The sequence below is a fragment of the Xenopus laevis genome, chromosome 7L, assembly GCF_017654675.1.
Source record: "Xenopus laevis strain J_2021 chromosome 7L, Xenopus_laevis_v10.1, whole genome shotgun sequence".
Classification (NCBI taxonomy): Eukaryota; Metazoa; Chordata; class Amphibia; order Anura; family Pipidae; genus Xenopus; species Xenopus laevis.
The window spans coordinates 9,301,142-9,327,496 of record NC_054383.1 but is presented as its reverse complement, the minus strand read 5'-3'; the positions used below and the strand labels follow the sequence as shown (position 1 = coordinate 9,327,496).

The following is a 26,355-nucleotide window of genomic DNA, read 5'->3' as shown; positions in this document are numbered from 1 at the left end:
TACTTTTTTAGTAGTATGTGCCATTGGGTAATCATAAATAGAAAATTGCCATTTTAAAAAATAAGGGCCGCCCCCTGAGATCGTAAGATTCACTGTGCACACATACAAACCACATGTAAGGTCACATGAGCCAATTAACAGACAGAGTTCTGCCTTTTGCTTCCTCACTTCTTCCTGTTACAGTTAGTGTTGTAGTATTTCTGTTCAGGTGATCTCTGAGGCAGCACAGATAGAGTCACGAAATGGTGGTTCAAGGCAAGAGATGTAAAAGGGAAATATTTATGTGAATATATATTCCAGTTTGGTACGATTCTTTAATATGTCATTCAATTTGATATAAACTATCTGTTGCTTAAGTATTCATTTTGGGGGTACAGTTTTCCTTTAAGAGGGATATAAATGAGCTGGAGAGAGTGCAGAGACTAAGTGCAACTAAACTGGTTAGAGGGAGGGAAGACTTAAATTATGAGGGGAGACTGTCAAGGTTGGGGTTGTTTTCTCTGGAAAAAAGGCGCTTGCGAGGGGACATGATTACACTTTACAAGTACATTAGAGGACATTATAGACAAATGGCAGGGGACCTTTTTACCCATAAAGTGGATCACCGTACCAGAGGCCTCCCCTTTAGACTAGAAGAAAAGAACTTTCATTTGAAGCAACGTAGGTGGTTCTTCACAGTCAGGACTGTGAGGTTGTGGAATGCACTGCCGGGTGATGTTGTGATGGCTGATTCTGTTAATGCCTTTAAGAAAGACTTGGATGATTTTTTGGACAGACATTATATCAAAGGCTATTGTGATACTAAACTCTATAGTTAGTATAGGTATGGGTATCTAGAATTTATGTGAAAGTAATTTGTGAAACCATGGAAAATTTTGCCAATGCATTCAAAAAAATCAATGGGTGATTTTTCTTGCTTTTACATGCCAAATGCATTTAGTCAGTGGGCATTTTTTGTTCTAAGAAGTTGTTGAATATTTCAAAGAGCTGCACATCTCATCTCAGCTTGCCTGAGTTTATGTTTTGACATTCCTATTGTCAATATTGATACTGATTCACTTTCCTGGAAGCAATTTCCAATGTGATTGATAAAATGTGATTGATTCAGAATGAGTCACTCTTTTCTTCTGATTTTATAGTTGCCATAATAAATTGCAACAATTAATGGTAATTCATCATTCCATAATTTTTTTTTATAAATCTGCCATTAAGGGGGTTATTTATTAAAATCCGAATGATAAAATCTATTTTATTATATTCCGATGTTGCAAAAATTCGGAATCTGAAAATCCGCCATCTCAGACATGTCGAGGTCCTGTATAAGTCAATGGGAGGGGCACTGATGGTCTGTGCTGGGTTTGTCTTTTTTTTTTTGTCTATTTCTGGGTTTTCTGGCAAATACAGAAAACAGAAAAATTCGAGCAATTCGGGAAAAAAGCCCCAAATATTTGAGCAATTTGAGAAAAAGCCAAAAATATTTGCGCAGTTTGGGTTTTCACTCAATTTTATACTAACTAAATAAAGTTTTTTTAATAAATAAATACGGTCAAATCGAGCATGGGAGTTTGGTAATGTTTGAGATAAGAGATAAATTTGGATTTTAGTAAATAGCTCCCTAAATGTTTACATTTCATTTTAAGCAAAACCACAGTTAAGGCAGGGGTCCCCAACCTTTTTTTACCCGTTGAGCCACGTTCAAATGTAAAAAGTGTTGGGGAGCAACACAAGCATGAAAAAGTCCCTTGGGTGCCAAATAAGGACTGTGATTGGCTACTTAGTAGCCCCTGTATGGACTTGCAGCCTACAGGAGGCTCTGCTTGTCACTATACTTCATTTTTATGCAATTAAAATTTGCTTCCAAGAATGTTATTTAAAAATAAGCACCAGGTTTGAGGACACTGAGAGCAACATCCAAGGGGTTGGGGAGCAAAATGTTACTCACAAGCTACTGGTTGGGGATCACTGATTTAAGGCAAAGTACTGTAGGTAGGCATGCCTCCACAGAGTTAAATAATTGTGTATAAAATATATGGTGTCAGTAGAAGGTAGATGCAGCCTGGGCAGGGCTTTGTGGTTTTTCAGCAAATAAAAATATAGCTGGTCCAGGAAATTATGTATATATATATATATACACAACAAGTTCCAAAAGTAAAAACTATTTTTCATTGTAATCCAACATTATATGGTTTTTTTTCTCCTCAAAAGATTTAGCATTTTGCTACAAATGTACATAGTACTTAAATCAAAACTAAAGTACCCGAAATACCTAAAAATTGCTACTTTTAATACTTTCAATACAATACAGTTCCTGGCAGTTCACAATGTAATAAGTATGTTAAACTTGCCTTGCTGTATGTTATCTTGTGCCATTGTTTTTCATTGAGTAAATTCCGCTAAATGTTAGTACCCTATCTGTTATTTTCCCCCACGTGCAACTGTTCGCAGCTGTTAATTGAAGCCAACATTGTCTAGAGCTATTGATGACTTAACACCTATGATTACACTGCAGGATAAGCACAATCTTAGATCCCTTTTCACAATAAGGAGCTTCAAGCTTTCAAAAGAACATTGATTTATAGAATGTAAAAGGAATTTCTACTCTAGGAACCAAAAAGGAATGACATTGCATAAAAGGATGAGTGTGAAAAGGCCATATGCTTATTTTACTCTACTTTTTTTTTCAGCTGCCAATGTTTCCTATGATTTTTTTTCACCTAGTTTCTATACCATTTCTGTTCACAAACGCATATTTTGAAACCTAAGTAAAGTTACACAAAATATTTTCCCAGTTTCTTGAACAAATAAGCTTTTTCTCAAAATGCAAAGATTCAGTTCATTGTCTACTTGACATTTTGTTTGTCAGACTATGCAGAAAGAAAGAAACCTGTAGATACAGGGCAGCTAATGATGCATACGTATATACTGTAACATTGGTTATTGCCCCACAATAATAAATATGGCCTTTTTCAAGTCATAATCTTTTATTTTAAATGTAAAGTAGTAATAGTTTAGAAGCAAGGGACATATTTTAAATTGTGTTTAATATTTTGACTGTTTAGTTTAGGGACAAAAATGATAAGTCTCGGAGTTCATACAAGACAACTATTCACCATACATTATATATACACATAGACACAATGCTGCAATTCATACACTGTCTGACTTTCCCCAACATTGATGAAGTATGAATTGGTTTCTTATATAAACACCCATGCTTTTGGACAGCTATAAATAATTAAATATTCAACCATAATTATTTTTTTAATTTTTCAGATTTCTGGGTGATAGATCCCTTTCCTAATCATTTGTACAGTAATTTTAACTTTACATAAGAATCATTTTATATGTCCCTTTATTTCTACTTTTTATTTATCATTTTGCTCATCATTTTTGGTTGTTCCCCCATGCATTTTTAGTTTATATTCCATTATTCTATTGTTTGCTTTCAGTAAGGATTAATGATAGATTAGGTGCGATCAAGTCCAAGGTACTGTTTTATTATTACTTTAATAATAAATAAATACATTTTATTATTAAGGTAATTATTTTTAGAAATTTGAATTATTTGATTGAAATTTAGTCTGTGGGAGATGGTCTTCCTCTAAATTGGAGCTTTCTGAATAAAGGGTTTCCAGATAACAGATCCCATGCCTGTATATATTATATATAGAGAGAGACACATTTTTGAGACTGTCCAATTTCCATCTGTCTTTAAATGAAAACAGAATTCCTTGGTGATGTCTAATACCTTTTAGATTTACTATACTGGTTGTGTTATCACATATACTTTTGCATTGTGTCAATGATGATAGGCTATTCTGTTCACAGAATGTCAAGGTATTATAAATCCACGCTCCTAGCATTCCATATATGTTTTGTGCTACAACTCATGGCTTTGGTATTCAATCAGATTGTAAAAAGAAAATTAACTGAAGCAAATGTTTTCTTTGTAGCCACCATCATCCATCCAGTCAATCGTTGTCCTTGTACAGTGCTTGAATAAAAAAGTTGGCAGCATCATTAACCATGAAGTACGAATAGTAGTACGGGACAAAAATGACAACTCACCCCAGTTCCAGATGCAGAATTACAGAGCAGTTGTAAATGAGGTAAGATGACCAGTTGTTATCTGTGTCTCTGTTGTGTCACAATGTTAAACATATTCGTATAGGTACAAATTACACATTTTACATTTAAGTGTAATATATGCTATGATACCTGTTAGACTAGTTGATCCTATTGATTAAGATATAAAACCTGTAGGTATAATTGTTATATTGAAGGTGCTGTCTGCATTTCTGTAGAGATATACACTAGTGATGGGCGAATTTATTCGCCAGGCGCAAATTCGCGGCGAATTTGCGCGATTCGCGCCGAGCGAATAAATTCGTGAAACGCCCGCGAAAATTCGCGGTAAAAATTCGGCGGCGTCAAAAATTTTTTTTTCCGAAAAATGGGTGCCGGCGTCAAAAACGAGACGCCGGCGCCGTTTCACGAATTTTTCGCCGTTTCGCGAATTTCGCGCGAAATTCGCGAATTTTTCGGCGAAGCGAAACTGCGCAAATTCGCCCATCACTAATATACACTTGTGTATTACTACACAAGTATTTGTTTAAAAAAAACTGTAACTGAAATATATATTAGATTGAATGTTATTGTCCTCTTTCAACAACTATGCATATTCCCAGATTTATTAGAATATATAAAGTGTAGAAACTGATACTGAAACGTTATCTACATGAAAAACAGAAGGAAAAGAATGCTCATTTTTAAGAATCTGACATGTCATGGGGTTTTTTTTTCTTTCCTGAGTAAAGCACATTTATTATTTATAGTTTTGGTTCCATGGGTATTTAGTCAGTTAGCCATGCCTTAAAACTATAAAATCAGCAATTACTCAAAAGAATATATGTGGATTTTGAGTGGCGACAAATATCAGCAGATCTTAGAGAGCAACTCTCTTCCTTGTGGATATGTGTTTCATCTTGGTATTTGAGAAGTGAATGATGGCACTTGAAAACACTCCAGCAGTACTTGTGCTTGTGGTTTAGAAACTCTGTAGATATCTGAGAAATTTTTAATGTATCACTTAGAAAATCCTCACTTTTAAAAGGAAATAAAATATAATAAGAGTACTATGATTGCCTTACTTATCAGTATTTTTTTATAATCCTGTCAACATTTGTACGTAGTCTTGAACAATTCTATGTAGTTTATTAAAAAAAAGAGAGATTATGAAAAAGGAAATATCTGTGGAATTTCTTAATTTGAATTTACTCTTTCATATGTATTAGATTAAGGCATCTCTGTGTTACAATCATTAAACAAAATGTAAATGTAATTTCCCTTAAACTTTTATAAAAATGCAAAATTATTTATTTAGTTTTCCGAGATATACTTCTGATATTCTGTGCTAATTTCCCCTGGGTTAATTTGATGTACATCACTAAAGATAATATGAACTCTCTTGGGATACATATTACAAAGATATCAAAATATTTCTTATTCTTTTACTAAACTAACGCTTAGAAGTCCAGCTTAATAGAATCTCATCATGAAGATATCTGGTGCTCTACATAGATCATTCAGTAATTAAAGTGCCTGGTGATTTCCAACTCCATCTGTATGACATCATTCATATTCAAATGCAGTTAAAGGACTACTCATTTCAATAGAAGAAGGCTATAAAATCATATGACATTCAAGCAATATATATGTTTTTGAGACACAGGGCTTTTTCTTCCCATTTTATATGTAACAAACCTTGAGAAAACCAGGACATGCATGTTATGGTTTAAATCACCTGCACATGCACCCCTTAGTTTGAACATTTATTGGACAAATTTGTCAAAGTGTGAAATTTGAGAAAATTACAGTAAATTTCCAACATTCTCTATTGATTTCTATGGGATTTTAGATTAGGAAATGTTTCAACTTCTATATTTCTCTCTTTTCAAAATAATCTTTTCTGGTAAATCAAGGAGGAAATTATAGTTTCATGACATTGAACGTCTTTCTTCTTATTTTTTTTTTAACCAAAACAAATCTAAAAGATTATTTTAGAAGAATGTGTGAATGAAAATAAGTTAATTAGTTCTTCTATTAATCGCTTATAAAACTGTCTTTGTTGTCTTTTTAACGCAGCGAGATATCAGAGAAAATTATCTTTTAAAATGGCAAATCAAAACATAAAGGAAAAGATATCTTGGAAAAAAAACAATATATTTTATTAAGGAAATCTAATGAAATCATGCTGTATTCTAATTAATATTTGGAAACCAAGCCATGCATATTTTAATCCTTTCAATGTTTAGGCTTAAGATAGGTTATCTGCATATTTCCAAAGCTTATAGATGACATCTCTAAAATCTACATCCCAAGAGCCAAGGGCAATCACCTAGATTTTAAGAATTACTAAATTGAAATATAAATAACATATGAATTTATCAAGGTCATTCATGTAATGTAGCCAGCTCTGAAATTATATTATTCTAAACAGTAAACTAAAAGTAGAAGACAACCCAGTTTCCCAATGAATGTGAAATGACTCTATAATCATTTTTTTTACTTATGAAATATAAATGTTTGGTTGACCCCTGACACTGAACCCAAGATTAGCATGTGAATATTTTACCATTATATGTATAGACATTTTTAAAAACATTCGTGCAGTTTTATAAATATATGCAAAAATAAGAGACAAATGAGTCCCACCATTGGAGCCTGAATGAAAACAGACAGATTTTTAGGTGATACATATTTACATTAAAAATAACTCCAGGGATAATAATTCCCAACCATGAATGTAGAATGAAATAAATAATGATTTTAATTTGTTGGTACTGTAAAGTTACATGGCACCAGGGTCTGGCTGTGTTCTACAACTAGTAGTGGACTGGAAGTCTGGCACAAAGTGCAGACTGGATGAAGCACAACTTAGAGGATAAGTAGGGGGCAGAACATCTACATGCCTCCCCTGCCTGGCTCTCGGGAATCAGAGGACAAAAATCTCTGTGCTCTTTTTTGGAGGCTGAGGCTCAAAGTACTTTGCACTCTACTCTGCACGTTATAAATTACCCATTTTGAAACATTGAAGAGAAAGAAACCCATATTCACTGGGGAGGTGCCGATTTGTAAATCTAGGGATACATGGGAGAAAAGATTAAGATGGTAGATAGTAAGCAGTTTGAGACATTAGCGTAGGGATGGGCGAATTCTTTTGCCTTGTTTTGACGCAAAAATGATGCCCATGGACTTGTATGGAGGCGTGCCTTATTTGCCTTACAACAACATTTTTTTGCCGCCCATAGACTTTAATGGGAATCGGCAACGGGTCAAATTCGCCCATCCCTAATTAGCGGGTTGCTTAAAAATTGGTTGCCCAATATTCTTTCTATTTTAAGGGACGGTTGGACGGCATGGGTTTAGAGACTGCAAAATAAATCTAAATTAATGTGATGCCATTTTCTTTATATGTCTTTGTACTGTGTGTGTGTTGGAGGAAATACTTTTTTTTTACCGATTATAGCAAACAGAATGTAGTGTTTATTCATGTTTTGTTGTAGGAGCTTCTAGCTCTTGTAGCACCAAGTCTGAATAGTTGAAAAGACATATGTAAAGTTTTGCGTCCAAAGGTCAAAGAACCAGTTGTGTCATTAATGTTAATGAGGCAGTAAGTACAAGACACAACATTTGGGGGCAAAAGGAATCCTTTAATTTACACATCTCTTTGAGTTGAGCACAAAGCTTTTATGCCGCCTTTGTACAATAAATATTTTGCACACAGTTGCACCCTAAATCTTGCCTATTTTGTCAGTCACAGTTGATTGCAATTTACATACAAATTGACTTTGCCTTTGATAATAAATAAAGACTTACAAGTTTATATTTATACATATACTGGAGCCTTGTTAATACTGGATGCATTTAGTCCATCAACAAAAATTGAAACTTAATCCACTGTTACCTCTGTGGGCTAGTAATACAAAATGGACTAAGCAATAGTACAAGGTTTTTTTTATGTATTTTGTCTTTTTTGCAGAAAGAAAACTGCATCTTGTGAAATTTCCACTGATGTTCATAGGAATATCTAGCATTTTGTCATCAAATTCTTGTCCTTAATGTTCCCACTTCCCAGGCCTGATTATATAATATCTATCTACACTTTGGATACATCCTATCACTCTCTTTGGGTGTTAAGTGATTTCAAAAATATAGCACACAAATATCTCTAGCTATTATCAAACATACAGACAAATCTATGCTCCGTATGTTTTAGAACACCTTGATGAAAATATATTGTATAATTCTGAGCTGAAGTTTGAAAGGAATAAAAAACGAATACATCTATTCAGATAAATCTTTACTAGATACTTTTTAAAAATTCAAACGGTGTTTAGTCAACACCAAAATACTGTACAACCTTATCAAACGTGCACTGATAATAATACATTACATGAAAAATGATTCCACCTAATTTTTCTAATTGGATTCTTTTGATTAGGCAATCTATTATCCTTAATATACTAGTTTCATTCTAATAGCTTACTTCTTATAATTCATGTAGCGCAGGTGGGCAGACAACATCAGTCAGAGATATTTCATTTTACTCCATGAACTTGAGTGGAAAAATACAAATTATGTAATTAATTCATTAAGGAACTGTTGTTTGTATAATGGAAGTGTGTGATCTTGTGTTTCTTTGTAATAAAGACGTAGCCTTTGATGATACCTACTCTAGCTGATAACTACTATACTAATTCATACTGGCAGCTAAACAATTATACAGTTTCTTTTTATATGTGAACACTTTTAGTAGCTTTAATCTTTAAAGCTCATTAATGTATACTCGTCCTCATCCAGAAAAACCTACATTCCAGATATCTGATCCCATACAAATATTTGCCATTGAATGAGCCCATTTAAGACTAAGTACACCTTAATACTGTAAAGTCATTTGACTTTTTGAATGTAAACAACACAATCCTTGTGAGCAGGACCTCTTTTGTGCACCCCAATTTTACAAAGTGATGTCATGTGATGAATGAAATTTAAAAAAAAAGTTGGGCAAGCTAAGAGTGTGTACAACAATGTTTCTAGATGATTCTTACTGCTTTAAAAAATATTTAAACAGTTTTATATATTGTATATGTATCAGCATAACGGCAGCTTACCTCTCTTTCTCTGGAGAAAACAAACTTGAATTGTTCTAGCAAAAAAGTTTACAAACAACATGGATACAGGAGATTGGTCCAGCAACCCATGCATTACCCAGCACGAAATGTTAGAATGATCCTGCCGAGCTGAAGATTGCTATCAGTTCACAGACACACACTATGAGTGGAAACCATGTACAAGAAAAAAACTGTTTATAAAGAGAGTGACCAAAGGGAATAGTCAAAAACTAGTAAAGGCAAGGAAATAGCTATGTTACAAACAAGGAGCAAAGATTTGCTTGCAGCAATGAACAACTCAATTATTAAATTATTTGAAATTATTACATTATATCTGCCATTGATATCCCCAGTCAATCTTTAGGAACAGAGGGTAATTCTCAAGATCCCAGTGTTCAAAGTCCCAAAAAAACTCAATGAATAAAAAAAATAATAAAAAACTTTATTGATAAGTTCCTTTTTAAAAAATGAATCAGAGATCATTTAGGGGCCCATTTACTTCGTTCGAGTGAAGGAATAGAGGAAAAAAAGTTCGAATTTCGAATGGTCGAATATGGCTACTTCGACCATCGAATGGGCTACTTCGACCTTCGACTACGACCTTCCACTTTGAATCGAACGATTCGAACTACAAATCGTTCGATTAATCGACCATAGTCGAAGTACTGTCTCTTTAAAAAATTCTTCAACCCCCTAGTTCGCCACCTAAAACCTACCGGGGCCAATGTTAGCCTGTAGGGAAGGTTTTTGATAGGCTTCCAAACAATATCCTTTGATCAATGGATTAAAATCCTTCGAATCGAACGATTATTCCTTCGATAGTTTGATCGTAGGAAAAGTGGAAAATCCTTCAACTTCAATATTCAAAGTTGAAGAATTTTACTTCAACGGTCGAATATTGAGGGTTAATTAACCCTCGATATTCGACCCTAGGTAAATGTGCCCCTTAGTATGTATTTCTAATTACCATGATAAAGTGCCAGAACGAGGCATGAAATGCGTCAGACCAGCCAACCATGCAATGATTAAAAAACAATCAATATAAATATCAGAAATCAGGGGGAGAAAATAAGAAAATAGCCCTGGATAAATGTTTTTGCAAAAGGATGGTGTTCAATGAAAGGGAGTGCATTCATGCATTACTAGTACAACTCAGTAAATAAAGCTAGCACCCACTGCTGTATTGAACAGTACCTTCCCACATTTAGCTTTGATCTTTAGATCTATATCTGTAGCCCCTCTGGCATGTGACCACCCACCATCACGTACTAGCAACAGTAGGTGGTTTCTCTCTGGCAATCAAAGCTGCTGCTTGTTAGTAACATGCATAATGAAAGCCGAACAAGCAATGTATTTTTTATGTGGGCGATAAAATCCCTTTAATCACAAGATAAAATAAAGTTTGTTTGCTTGAAAGATACAGTTCTACTATGTTATGATTCAAAGTCTAGTTTGTGTAGCTGCACACTAGGATTAATTGAAGCCTGCTATAACAAGCTGATGATATGAAAGACATCAAGGGCCTCATTTACTATCTGTGTATGGTAAAAAAACACATACATAAATCAGCTATAAAATATATGTTTTATTGTGTCAATAACCCATGGAATTATTAACATGAATGAGAAGCAAGCCGCTAAATGCCTATGGGCACAATAGTTTGCGCTCTTAAAATCACAGCTCTGTCCACCCACATGACACCCGAAATGTCTTCAGTGTATACCTTTATTGGTTGATGCATAATCTGCGCATGTCTAAATTTTAGAGATTTATGATTAGCACATCAATACTTAGAGTGTTAGTTCTGTAGACAAGGAGGAAGATTGCATTTATGAAATAAGTGCATAAGCTAATAAAACTGGTCTGCAGAGTGAAAGAGTAATTCATAAGTTTATAATGTATAGAAATGGAAGGCATTGAAGTAAGAGCTTTACAAATAAGTGAGAACAATAAGCCACTTTTTAAAGACTAAGCAAACATCTGTACATTGAAGGCTAAATGTATTTTAGATAAAAAAATAGCAGGTAGATTATTATATACTGTCGTATTTCTCCATTCACTGAGTGACTGAATGGGCTTTTTCAGAACCAGTTCTTTTGTCTGTATTTAAATTATATCAACAGCTTTAGATTCTGCCGGATGGTAATTTTGTAGTCATAAAATTCAATGTCCGATCTGACTGCATTATGTTTTAAAATACTGTGTGAGTGAGAGAATTCAAGGACAGTCCAGCAAACAACTAAGCTTTACTGATTTTGTGTTATGTTAGACAAAAACATAACCATTCTATTGAAATTGCAAAAAACTACCTTAAAGAGGATGTTAAGCTTTGTAAAAGTTGAAAAAATAAATAGATTTGCCCATTTAAATTACATTTACATTTATTTACAGTGTTTTAATGTAATTACCTGGAAAGGAAGAACTGAACAGATCTCTTTTCTGTCTGGCAGCTAGTGGAACTCCCTCCCACTATGCTGAGCAATCCCATGTAGGAGGAGCAAGCATTGATTGCCTATTTTGGCTCCTCCCCTTCCTTTACGTTTCCTGTGTTGGTCATTGATCCTATTGGCTGATGTGATTCAGCCAAAAGGATAAGGCATATGCAAATGAAGGAGGTGTGTATTGTAAAGATTGATGCCTTCACTTCCCCTGTTCTTCTTGTGACTTCATACTTGCCACACTATGATCTTCGGCAGCCAAGGGGTCGGCAAACCCGCTGTCGTTGTCAGAAAGTGGAGAGCTAAAGATCTATGCAATACTATCTTTCTAGGTAGGTATATTGAAAATTGTATTACTTAAGTGGACACATATCTAATAATATATACTGTATTTCTTTCAAAGGTGAACGTCCCCTTAAATATATTAATTCATTAATTATTATTCATTAATTTATGCATATTATTTGTTAAATTTGTTTATTTATATAATCTTGCCATAATAATGCCATTAAAGCTGATGCTACAGGGTTGATTAAAAAAATATTGTAAAATTGTAAATTGCCATAGTTTCTGAGCTATTTGTAATGTTAGTCTGAATTAAATACTAATCATCCTTGTCCAGGGGTTCTGCAACCCCTGAATATTCTCTAACTTTCTTCCTAAAATGTATGACACAAATGTCTAAGCAAAATAGATAATTGTAGGCTAAAGAGTAAAGGCTGAACAATTTGTCCAGATCTTGTAACCTATCTATCCGTAAGCATTTAATGGTGCAATGAATTTGAAAGTAGCTTTTATTATGGAGCGTGTATCTGTCCATAATATGGACATAAATATTGTAGCCTACTGCATGTCCTTCATTGGCTGGTTATACACTTACATTTATCTTCATTCTTGTGCAATGATTTATGTATAAGATCTTTTTTGCATAACATTCTTACTAAATATCTGTAGAAATTTTCCAGAATTTTACACAATGTATTACATGACCCTATTATGTTCAAGCACCCAACACAGAAATGTCCGGAGCCCTCCAGCAAGTTGGATACAATAAAAAGCCTTTGAAAGGTGTTGCTTGTGCTTCTTATTTTTGAATAATTCCACCAAAAATAAAATTTCTTTCTATTCACAGTTAACACCAGTTGGAACAACAATATTTACTGGATTCTCAGGGGATGGAGGAGCTACTGATATAGATGATGGACCAAATGGTCAGATTGAATATGTTATTCAATACAACCCCAATGACACTGTAAGTATTCCTATTAAGTTAGCTTACTTATTTTGATGTCAGTGCTTTTGTAGTGCTGTAAAATCCTTAAATTAAAAACTGTCCCCCCATAGCTCTCTAAAATAGGTGGAACAAATTTAATTAGAGATGCAAAGGGTTTCAACAATGAAAAACCGTAAAAAATATAGCAAGTATTATTTAGGGGGTTATTTACTAAAACGAATGTTTCTCATAATTACCATAAAACATACTCGACCAAACTCCCATCCACAGCATTACCTTGTTTTTTAATAAAATAACTTGAAAAATTTGGTTTAGGAAAGGACTGAAAACTCAAATTGTATGAATTTTTCACATTTTACTACTGAATTGCTTGATTTTTAAAATTATCGCCCAAAAATCGCAATTTTTTTATATTATCATTAGGGATGTAGCGAACTGCCGTTTATGTGTTCGCGAACGCCGTTCGCGAACACCGGCAAAAAATGCGAACAGTTCGCGAACTGTTCGCGAACTTCGAACATCCGAAAATCGTTCGATTCGAACGATCGAAGGATTTTAATCGTTCGATCGAACGATTTTCGTTCGAATGGAACGATTGAAGCCATTCGATCGAATGATTTCATTCAATCCAATGGCTTCGATCGTTCGATTCGAACGAAAATCCTTCGATTTTAGCGATCGAAGGAATCGAATGGTCGAATGGTCGAACGATTTTGACGCGAACGCCTATTGGCGAACGTCGCGCGACGTTCGCGAACTTGCGGCGGACGCGAACAGCCGATGTTCGCGCGAACAAGTTCGCCGCAGAACAGTTCGCTACATCCCTAATTATCATACAAAACCCAATGCACCAGGATATCCTCAAGTTGGAAAAGTGACATCTGCCATTGACTTCTACAGGACCTCGAAAGGTTTGAGATGGAATTTTTTTTGACACACACACTTTTAGCAGCTTCAGGGTATAATAAATTTCTAAAAATTTTAATTTTCCCCTTTAAAGGGGACATGTTGCCCTAAGACATAATTCCAAATTATTTTCTGTCATGTTAGTTGAGTAAAATACATTTTACTTACACAATCACAGCAAGCAGGCAGGTGTCATTTTCTGGACCCTGTTATTAAGAAAAATTGTGTATCACCCCCAAAATCTTATGTATACACCAGAATGGGGGACCTAATGCCCATTCACAGTACTCTACCAAATTATAGAGTGTTAGGAGGGGAGGAATATGTGGAGGGCAGTGATATCTAAGAATTGCTGAATAGAAAGTGAAAGTAATTGATTGCCCCACCTCTATGCCTCAGGCAAAGAGGCGGGCAGGTCATATTTGATTGACAGCTCAGATATTTAAACACCTTTATAACAGGAATGGAAGCTTTAGTGAAAAAAAGAATTTGGGTTCCATGTTTAATTTGCAAATTACTTTTATTATACAGCTTTTTATGTGTAGGTGACAGGTTCACTTTAAAAGCCCAACCAGAAAAATTTGAGCTTTAAATAAACCCCATAATGTTGGCTTTCCTATATAATATTGTACTCATATATACATATATATATATATATATATATATATATATATATATATATATATATATATATATATATATATATATACAAACGCACGCACTCTGATCCAGTCTTGAGGTTACTGTGGGTGCAGGGTCAAAGCTTTAGCATACAGTAATTGGATAGGGACCCGCACTCCAATGTTTCGTGAAAAAAAGGATTTTTATTTCAACTTGTGCATCCAACGTTTCGGCCCATGCCTGGGCCTTTATCAAGGATGAACGTCAACGTTGGATGCACAAGTTGAAATAAAAATCCTTTTTTTCACGAAACATTGGAGTGCGGGTCCCTATCCAATTACTATATATATATATATATATATATATATATATATATATATATATATATATATATATATATATATATATATATATATATATATATATATATATATACTTCTAGATATACTTCTCTATAGATGTCCCAAGACTTATGAATCCAACAGCAGTAACAAATAACCGGGAGTCAGAGATTTATACTGTAGACCAGGTGGGACTTTCATTGAAGGTTTCCCTTTCTTTCACAGTGTAGCTCCAATGGACGTTGGAAATTGGAGAGAAATTTTATTTAGCAATATTGCTTTAAAGATACAACCTTGATGAACTTAGAAACGTATACATGTGATACAGAAAAGTCTGTTCTTGGATTTTGCATAAAAAACTTTTCGCAAATAAGAGATACAGTTGAAATATGATTTTTTTAAGCAGCATCCCATAGGTATAGGTACATTAAATGTTGTAGAGCATCTGGTGTTTTAGACAGTGACACATTTATGGTGTAAAATGACTATGAAGACTTATCCAAGGAAAGGCAATTTAAAATACCCCATTGAGGCAACATATATTGAGTCACAAAAGGCTATTAATGCAATTACATGAAAATAGAAAAGGTCCATGATATCTGTAAATCAACTTGCTCAGTTCTATCTGAATCAATTCATTTACTTTAATGGGGCATCTGGTTGTTTGATTGCCAGTACTTAACAATGGACATGGGTCACTTTCCATTAACTGGAAATGCGAGCAATGGACTAATTATCGTCGCCTAAAATGTATTTACTGCTCATTTTCAAGTGTCAATTTGCAGGGATTTGCACAACACTCCTCATTGTTGTCAAGGTGACCATTATAATTTTATCAGAGCTTCTTTTAGTGGCAGTCAATGTGTTTATGTCATAGGCCTAAATAACTAATAGAGGATTGGAAGCCTGGTACATAGTGATCCAACACAAATCGCATGCATCAATTTTGTAGTATTCAAATATATCTTAAAATATTTGCATCTAAATTCTACAAAACAAAGTCTTTAGCAAATAGTCATTTGAACCATTACTGAATGAAAGGGATGAGCAAAAAGTTATAAAAAACAAGTGATACTATTTACTCTCCAGAAATAGTGCACGTGGACTTAAAAATGCACTTAAGTCCTTAATTGCTACAAAAAAACAAATATAATTGTTATAAAATCAGCTACAAAGAAACATACATGTAACTAAAAAGAACACAAGTTAACAAGTTCAAGTGCAAAGGTGTCAATGCAGAGTTAAGCAGAGATGCTCAGGATGTGTGGATGAGAATGAGATCTGGAAATTTGAAAATATGAGAATATTTTGGGGGTGGCCCTGCCGTGCCTATATAACGGATTGTTTAAAAAAAAAAAAAAAAAATAAGATGAGGGGTAAAGGGTCAATTTTCAAGATTCCAGAAGTGATGTAAAGACAGAAGTGATATCACTCGCACAATGCACGTGACATCCACACGTTTGGGGGCCCTGTAAAGATCGAGTGCCTAGTATGGCACTGGACCTACATCCCTGCAGGTATCTATTGTCGTAATATTGTCAAATTTATGTATAATATAATATATTCTTGTATATATTGTCGCTCGTCTATCGATATGATTCTCCACTAGGGATATATGATTCTCACCCACAATGAGTAAGTCTCTCTTGGATTTAAATAAATACTTACTCAAATCGAGCCTGGCCCTGAAGTTCCCCCTGGGCCTGACTTGAACCATTCAGATTCACTCAGGATATTAACCAGACAGCTTTATTTGAGGTATACATTAATACAGAGTAATATAATACAGAGTATAAAATAATAGCTCATACGTCCTGAAAGCTCGTGAGGATGTGGAGGGAACAATTAGCAATACAACAGATGACTATGTAACCATTTCTTCTTCTATGGGGCTGATCCAGTGGCATCGAATCTTCATTCTTGTTTTAGCATAACTGTGTCACTATTTCCATCTTGGGGACAGACTCACAGACTCAGTACAATAGCCAAATAAGGGGCAACTACTGTGTGAGCACAGTGTCCAGAATGGTATCTATGCTGTAGTTTCTGAAACTATAAGTGTCTTTCTTGGCCTTGCACTATCAATACTTGTGTCATGAGACAATAGATGCATTCCTTGTTCTGTGCCAACATTCTAATAACAGAATGGCCTTTAACCTTGAGCTTCTTCTACAACACAGCAATTCTGTATTAGTGTCATGTTCTATAATCTTTGTTCTTTGATAATAACCACTTATGCCTTAAATCTAAAACCCTGATATCTACACCTATATAGAAAATATGGCCCTGACTATTATCAGGAAAGCCTAGCAGTCCCAAGAATTCTGGATTTAAAATTCTTAAAATAGATTTAAAATTCTTGTGAGCAATGTGTTATTTCTCTATAGGAACAAGCAAAGATGTCACAAAAATATGTTTCTATCTTCTTTAGACATCAAATCAAACCTTTGACATTCCTCTCACATTGTCTGGAGCAGTGGTATTAACACGGAGGTTGAATTATGAAGAGAAGACTCGCTATTTTGTCATTGTTCAAGCCAATGTAAGTTTTTGTGTGTCTGTTAATCAGTGTTAATAAGAAGCTTATTGCACTGGAGGTTTAAACTTATTTAGAAGTAATGGCAATATTACAGATGAAGATGCCCTGCCTTTTTCTTCTGCCACTGCAACCTTTATCATTGTCTAATGCCACCTCTCTCTCTCTCTCTCTCTCTCTCTCTCTCTATCTAACTATCGGATCAGAACGGAGGCCAAACAGGCGGTTGGATCGCGGGACTGCATAAACTAAAAGATGCGGTCGCGATCCAACGGGATTTTCTAACCTGCCCGATTGGCATCTGCCCGAATTTTGGGCAGATATTGATCAGGAAAGCCCATCAGGGGGCTCTACACACTCTAACAATAAGCTGCTGACTTGGTCTGTCGGCAGCTTTTATTTGCCCGTGTATGGGGGCCTTAAAAAAGAAAGTGCCTAAAAAACCCATTCATATTTTTTTACATATACATAAAAGAAAATTATCCAGGTATACATAACTCATTGAAGCATATTTATCAAGGGTCAAATTTAAAAAATTTTGAAATTTGAATTAAAAAAAGACCAACCATTTTCGATCAAATAGGTTCGTATTCACTCAAATTCGAATCATACGAATCAAAGTAATAGCGAATCAAAGTAATAGCGAATTCAATCGAATTCGAATCAAAGTTTTCCCCCCAAAAAAACATAGATTTTTCAAAGTCCACCAATTGACTACAAACAGGTTCTAGGAGGTCCCCCATAGGCTAAAACAGCAATTTGGCAGATTTTAGATGGTGAATGGTCAAAGAGACAAAGTAAAAGAGACAGTACATGATACATTTTGATATTCGATTTTTTGAATTTTTTTCAAATTCAAATCGAATTTGGACTATTCCCTAGTCAAAGTACACAAAAATAGCTTGAAATTCATTTTTTTTAATTCAAAATTCCCCTCAACTTTTGATAAATCTGCCCCTTACTTTTCAAAAAGCCACTCTCCAAAAGAAAATTCTATTCACTCATTTGAACTGGGTCATCTTTCCTCACTCAGAAAATAAAGTAAGGTCTCAAGAGAAAAGGCACTGTTTAGGAAATAAAAATGCACACATTATCCTTTTGCGGAGAAATAAGGATGTTGTTTGTTCAGTTCTCTCTGACTTACTCCATATTGATACAGTTCCAGTTACACTGTATTTAAACAAAATGTAGGAGCACCACTATATACACCTGACAAACATCAACATAATGTGTATATCCTAATCGCTAAACTATTTACAAATCAGCTTTCATCTATACACCTGATAGCACAATGTTTTTTATGGGTTAAATATCCCTTTCTTGGGGACCCAGCAAAAAAACATCAAAAACAAATTATGACAAAATCACAGGATGACCAAGATCACATTAAATATTATTATATGTTAACAACACTTTGCAGAGATTATTCATTGTGCCCCAAAGGAGTTTACAATCTAAATCCCTAACACATTCATTAACTATGGTCAATTTCATCAGGAAAACCTAACCTGCCTATATGTTTTTTCAGTGTGGTAGTAAACTGACAGTGTCCAAAGGAAACCTACTGAAGCATAGGAAAACCAGACATGCAAAAAGGGGTTGTGGGTAAAATATAAAAAGTAAAATGCAAATAATCTGGCAAAATTACTAAAGCATACAAAAGAGATGGCATTGGCCAATGCACTTCCCTGATCCCCTGTTTCATTCATAATTTCATATTTATCCAACTACATACATCTTAAAAATAGAGGATTTAGTTAGAAAGTTATGATAGTATAATTGTCCACCAAGGGACCAGGGAATGTGCATTGATCAGTCCACCTCTTTTGTGTGTTAAAACTATGACCCCTCCTTGCAAATAGAGTCCTGCTTAGAACTAAATTTAGAATATGATGCAAATCAGAAATACAAACTTTTGTGTCGCCATGCATATAAGAAAACACTAAACTAAATTTGAAAAGTTAAACAATCAAGATTGCATAAACCATGGACTGTAGTGATGGGCGAATTTGGGGTGTTTTGCTTCGCTGAAGAATAAGCAAATTTCCAGCGAAATTCTCGAAACGGCAAAAAAATTAGCGAAACGGCGACAGTGTCTCGTTTTTGACGCCGACGTCCATTTTTTTGATGCCGGCATCCATTTTTTTTGACACACCGGTTTTGCAAATGTATTCGCCGGCGGCGAATCGCGGGAATTTGCTGCAAATTTGCGCTTGGCGAATAAATACGTCCATCACTAATGGACTGTCATATTCAACCAGTTCAATGTAAAAGAAAATGTACTTTGAAAAAAACAAATGGGAAAACGGCTGGTAAAGTTTCTCTCTTGCAGGCCTGAATTCCTATTCACCACACACTCATAACTGTAGGATTATCCATACTATGCACTGCTAAATCCAACGATAAAGGAATATTGTACAGTATTTGTATCCATTAATCCATGCACATAACATTCTTTTTTTGCAACAGAGAAAAGCAATACATTTACACTTCATGCAGTGAAGTTGTTAAACATTTCAGATTTAAATTCTTGGACTGATAAAAATCTCCCTTGGGCATTTTGTTTCATGGCTTTGTTATATTTCATCAGTAAAGATTAATTCTTGACCTTTTTCCAGTGTTTTTTTTAACTGCATGATTAATAATCCACCATTGGAAAAAGCTTCCTGAATGGTTTCTATTATTATGGAATTAGCATTTGTTTCTAGTTGATTTAGAATGGCTTAGGTTACTTCACACATTGCATTTGTTCTCTTTCACATAGCAATAAGTATGCCCCGTAGGAAAAATATTTTCTAAGAATATATTGGCTCCGGCTCACAATTTGCTACTCAGTGCATAATACTAATGAGCCATCAGAAAACCTAAGTATTATTAAGGAAATTGGATGATTCCTAGTATTTTTGAATTTGTTTAAAAGATTTGTAGTTTTTCTCAATTGAGCTGACAGATTAAAATTTATGAAGGAAGTTTACAAACCAAAGGGGAGACAGTAATGACTAAAAACGGTACATTATCTCTGGATAAAATATTTTTCAGATATGTTACTGAAACAATGATATGCTTTATTTTATCTGTGAATGTTTTTCTTCAAAAATGAAAACTTTATCTTGCATACTTCTAAAATAGACAATAAATAAGTAAACCCTATGTGGTGGTCCTAAATAATCACCTTTGTTGACTTTTTATAGACTGGCATGTACCTGTCTCTTGAATAATGTATTTGTCTCATAGCCTGATCCCCAGCTTGTTTCTTTTAATAGGGATGGGCGAACTTTTTCGCCACCCATAGACATGTATGGCGGCGTGCGTCCAAAAAAAAAAAGACGCGAGTCAAAAAAATTTCGCTGCGCAACAAAATTATTTTGACGCCCATAGACTTTAATGAGCATCTGCGACATTTTGCCAGCGGCAAATTTTTGGCGAAACGAAACAGGTCAAATTCGCCCATCCCTATCTTTTAATAAGGGACAAAAAGCATGGGTCACGTTGGCCAAAATGATAAATGCGGGGGTGCTACAACAACTACGAAGTTTGGCTTCTAAAACCACTAAAATGAGAATGTTGATAAATAGGCCTCTATGTATAGCACAGCCCTGTGCAAGGCTCCAGTAAATAAGCCCTCTAATTTCTAGAAAGTGCAAGTATTTAGTGCCAAAAATAATAAAAAAAATACCTCTACATATTTAAAAAAAACTGACAAACTGTGGGGTCTCTGTACTAATGTTTGTATTTTGTTAATTTACCCAAATCATATTTTTTAGCCCTAACAATCGTGGATTATACTAATTACAATAAACCACAAAAATGTGTAATTTATTAAATGGAAAAAAAAACCATGAGATGATGATGATGATGATAATGATAATACAGAAAAACACTAATACAATATTCTCTATTGAAAAGCTGTTGAGGTCATATAGACATCAATGGGAGCTGTCCATTATCAATTGTACCATTTTTCTTTAATTTGGACTTTTAGAGGTTTTTGGGTTTTTTCCTCTACAAATTGCATGAAAAATTCAAGGAATTAGAGGTTTTCGTCGTCTTTTTTAGATCATTTTTTATTTTAGTTTGTGCTTTTTATATTTGGATTATTTAATAAATTACATAGCTTCAAAAAATAAATTACATGGTTTCAAAAACCGCTAAAATAAGAAAGTTGATACATAGGCCTTTATGTATAGCACAAGCCTTATTCACTGAACTCGGGTTGGAAAAGAGGTTATACTGCCATTTTTAATGTGACCCCCTTAGTCATTATTTATTAAAGTTAAAGCAAACAACATTGCAGGCTATCTTAGAATAAACCTAACCCTAACCCTAATACTGACTATATGATATTACAAATAAGTTTCAAGGTGAAGTGTTACTTTGTGACATACTCATTCAAGTATCAGACCGCTCAAACTAGGCAACATTGCTATAAACCAAAATCCTAATTTCATCTCAATATATGTTCCAGGCTCTGTAATAAAAAACAAAATGAAATATCTTATTCTGAAATGTTTCTCATTTTCAAGCAACCTTAACATTTCCACCAATATTAGGTTTTCGTATGTAACCTTTAAATTGTTATGTAGTTGACAGAGGGAAAAACAGCACTTAATATACACTTCGCTACTTGTCTTTTAAAAATTCATTAAAATGTGTAAACACTATCCCAGAATATTCAAGTCACAAATACCAAGCCAAGAATGTAAACCATTTCTTAATGCCTTCTGCTCATGAACTGTATTTGACAAGCCTTATATTGAAGAAAACCTTTGTAATGGAAAACACGGCTTTCTTCCTAGAACTGGGATATTGCATTTTTTCATCTGCTCAAAATTATATTTCCCATACTGTAGGGAAATATATACTACAACCATATAAGAGTGATAACATTTTCTCCTTCTCATTCTTCTGTAAGAAAATCCTTCTTCTTGAGATTTTATTGCTGTCATCTAGCCGTTATCATTTCACTTAAAATAGCAAATATGATCCTCTATTTTTTCAATTCCTTCCCTTTCAGTTTCTTGAGAATTATTGAAAGGGGCTTTTGATGGCTTCTTAGCATCTCAAGCAGGACAGCATCGGTCTAACAGTCTGTTTTTATGGGAATCAATACTCTGCAACTGAATGTTTGGCTGTTATTGAAGAATCATTTTATATAGCAATGTTGTTAAAATTTAAGATAATTTTCTGCAGCTAGATGATCACTTTGATCTTTAAGTGGTATTCAAGTTGTATCTATTTTGTATTAAAATGTTGGATATTGGACATTTTAAAGTCCCTTTAATAGCAATTGTCCTTGGCAACATCACAACACCTTTCTTGTTTAATATAGGTCCTCTAAAAAGTATGCTATGGGGCACATTTACTTCGAGTGAAGGATTAGAATGAAAAATACTTCGAATTTCGAAGTTTTTTTTTTTGGCTACTACGACCACCGAATTGGCTACTTCGACCTTCGACTATGACTTCGAATTGAACGTTTCGAACTAAAAATCGTTCGACTATTTGACCATTCCATAATAAAGTACTGCCTCTTTGAGAAAAACTTCGACCACCTACTTTGCCACCTAAAACCTACCACGCACCAATGTTAGCCTATGGGGAAGGTCCACATAGGCTTTCTAAGTAATTTCTGATAGAAGGAAAATCGTTCTATCGATGGATTAAAATTCTTCGAATTGTTCAATCGAATGAATTGCAGTAAATCATTTGACTTCGATATTTGAAGTCGAAGGATTTAACTTCGATGGTCGAATATCGAGGGTTAATTAACCTTAGTGTTACTGATAATCTAATCAAATAAAAAGTTAAGAGGGGTGTTCAAAAATGGTGGTAGCCCTACATGAAGATAAACACTAATTCAATGGAAAATACTTGTTAAAGATATATTCTTTTTGACTTGAGTTTATCAGTTAGACCTATGCAAATAAGTTGCATGTGCACTACTTGAACTTCCATAAATAAATATTGTGCATCACCTACTATGGAAATCAATAGGACTTCAAATCATAATATCCATCTTTATATAATGGAACAAGTTAAAGGAGGAGTTGCTTTATACTGTGCGCCTAACGGGGGTAGAGACTTGTTTAAGACAGACCAACATGGTTTACTTTTGTAAAAATAAAATAACATTTTTGTAAGTTCAGCGTTTTCTACATAGCCCAACTGAATGAAGTGGGAACCGGATCGCCTGACTCCCAAAATTAATATTTGTATCATAAAAATGCATGGAAGTACTATAATAATGCTACCTATTGAATGAGATTTATTGAAAATTTATTGAATTTCCCCATAATATTTTACAGGATCGTGCCCCAAATCCTAATGAACGCAGAACCAGCACAACTACTCTGACAGTTGATATCCTCGATGGTGATGACCTGGGACCCATGTTTCTGCCGTGCGTCTTAGTGAGCAACACTCGTGATTGCCTCCCCGTAATGTACAAAGCAACCATTCCAGAACTCCGAAGTCCTGTGAGTATAACTAAAACTGTCTCAGATTGTCACAGTGAGCTTCAAAATAGTGTCAGTCAATACTCTAGCATCAATCTACTTGAAAAATATCTGTATTGTATTATTTTTTATGAATTCATTGTACTCACCTTATGAACTACACACACCAAGAGGGTTATTTACTAAAATCAGCATTTATTTAATTTTTAATAAAAAAAGCCATGACCGAACTCTAATACCCGATTTGACCTTATTTATTATTAAAAAATTGTGCGAAAACTCGAATTGTGTGACTTTTCCTCAATTTTTCCCAAATCACTCTGATTTTTTCTTGCATTTTCCTTAAAATCCTGAATTTTTGCCCAAAAAAACCAAAAAGGTCGGATCTTTGGGCTAATTCCAGCGCAGACCACAGAAACTTCCAAATAGGATAGGGACCTCTGCCATTGACTTATACACAACCTCGGGAGGTCTGAAATGGCGAATTTTCAGATTCAGGCTTTTTGCAGCATCTGAGTCTTGAAAAATTCCAGTTTTAAAAAACCCCAAAAAGCCAGGCCAGAGTTTAGTAAATAACATCCTAAATGTGTTAGCTAAAAGTGGCATGCACAATAAGATCCGCTCAATGGCTAGGTCACTAAACAAGCAAATTTTTATCCAGTCTACCCACCAAATTGAGATAGTCCAGTCTTTTGGTCCCTAGGACAATTATTGGATTGTAATTGGGTTCTAAGAAGATTTGCAGGAGAGAACTGCATGAACATGGCAATGCAGCCTTCTTCCAATGTGTAATCTGGCCTATTTTTTCCAGATATCAGTAGACCATGCATGGGCCAGTAAACTTCTGGCTTGGCCTGGAAAGGACAGTGTACTTCCATCTGTGCTTCACATGACTGTGTAAATCTGATTTTATCTATAATTCATATGGGATTGGATTAGTGGGGATTTGGCACTTGTATGCACCTACATTTCTATTTTTCATTGTCTGTCCTGTTTATTTTCCTTTCATTTAATATCATTACAAGGGAACTTAAAGCTCAAAAGTAAAAATGATACAGCAAAGTAATGTTTATTCATATGGCATGATTCTTTTTCCATAGGTTATACATTGATTATGTGGCTTTTTTGCTGCAGCAGCAGTTCCATTTGGATATAATTTTGTGTAATTGCTGTGCCATTTCTTTTTAATGTTTTGACAAGGATTTTATTTGCAATTCACTTTGCTTTAATGCGATGTAAAACTGTTTTCAGTGCATCTTACTCATTTTAAGGTGTCATGTGCAATGCCTTGTGCAGTTTTCTTGCCTTATTATATTGGTAGAGGATAATTAAAGTACAGCTGAATGCACCTCAGATAAAGGTTTTGGAATATGTTTGTATTGTACAAACAAGCAGCAAGAATGTTTATAGAGGGGGCACTCACTAAATGTTCCATCCCAATTTAATGCAAATAGTAAATTAAATAAAGAACTATGTGAGTGAATTTATTTGGAAGATATGTATATTTGGTAATAAAATAAATGGGTCATAAACCTTAAATGCATATATTGATTGATAAATATATTGTATCCTTTTTATTGAGAACTATCCAATTCATATATTCTGTTTTCAGTTGATTTATTTAACACGCCCAAGAATGGTCTTATATATATATATATATATATATATATATATATATATATATATATATATATATATATATATATATATATATATATATATATATATATATTTGAAATTTGAATTCTTAAATGGCCAGTACAAGTTCGAAAATCAAATTCTAATTTTTTTAACAACTCGAATCGAATTTTAACTATTCCCTAGTCGAATTCCACCAAAAAAACTCTAAAATTCAAAATTCAAATTTTCACTTCAACCCTTGATAAATCTCCCCCTAAGTCTCTATGTTTGTGAAGTGCACAATTCCAAAATTAGAAAGCTGAAGGCTGGCAAAAACTCATTTAAAATAGCTTAAAAATAGCATTTAATTCACAAAAACTCAAAAACTGGCAGTGAAAAATGTCAATTTTCATGGATTAGCTTGCCTCTAGAACTCCTCATGTTTTTCGTTGAGGAAGGAGTCAACAAACTCTGTGAATGGCAGTTTAAAGCTATGCTCATGAAAGTCCCCTGAGATTGTGGCCTCAGACTTTTCTACAGCTCATTATTGTAAAAACCATGTTACATAAAAGAAAGGATTGAAGTTCAGAACTCAGTAACTAATGTGAAAGGATGATGCCAAGCTTGCTACAGATTTTATACTGTAATGTAGACACTGAATTGAGTCAGTATAGTGCTGAGCAAGCAACATTTCAGGGCACAACAAATTAACAGACATCATTCCATGGGACTTGGATTTGCCATGATATTGGTTTGTTGAAATCAGATGGACAGGTACAGTGGTTTTACAACATAAATACAATGGCAAAATCATTTCCATGGGTTTCTAGAACTCAGATAAATACATATATTACACAGATGACAATTTTCAGTATTTGAGTTTTTTATGCATTTAATAACCATGAAGCAACCATGAAACACTATTATACTTAAAGGGATTATTCACCTTTAAATTAACTTTTAGTCTGATGTAAAGAGTGATATTCTGAGACAATTTTACATTTTCATTTTTTATTATTTGTGATTTTTAA

At 34.3% G+C, this 26,355-nt stretch overlaps 1 protein-coding gene across 1 annotated transcript in view; it reads left to right on the top strand.

Moving 5' to 3' along the window:
* The window catches only part of LOC108695740 (protocadherin-15-like), a 555,442-nt gene that overhangs the window by 207,243 nt on the left and 321,844 nt on the right, over positions 1 to 26,355 (top strand). Inside the window, exons 6-9 of the mRNA XM_041570198.1 lie at positions 3,954 to 4,109; positions 12,744 to 12,863; positions 17,145 to 17,255; positions 23,555 to 23,725. Coding sequence (XP_041426132.1) covers positions 3,954 to 4,109; positions 12,744 to 12,863; positions 17,145 to 17,255; positions 23,555 to 23,725 — 558 coding nt within the window. The remainder of the gene's footprint in view (positions 1 to 3,953; positions 4,110 to 12,743; positions 12,864 to 17,144; positions 17,256 to 23,554; positions 23,726 to 26,355) is intronic.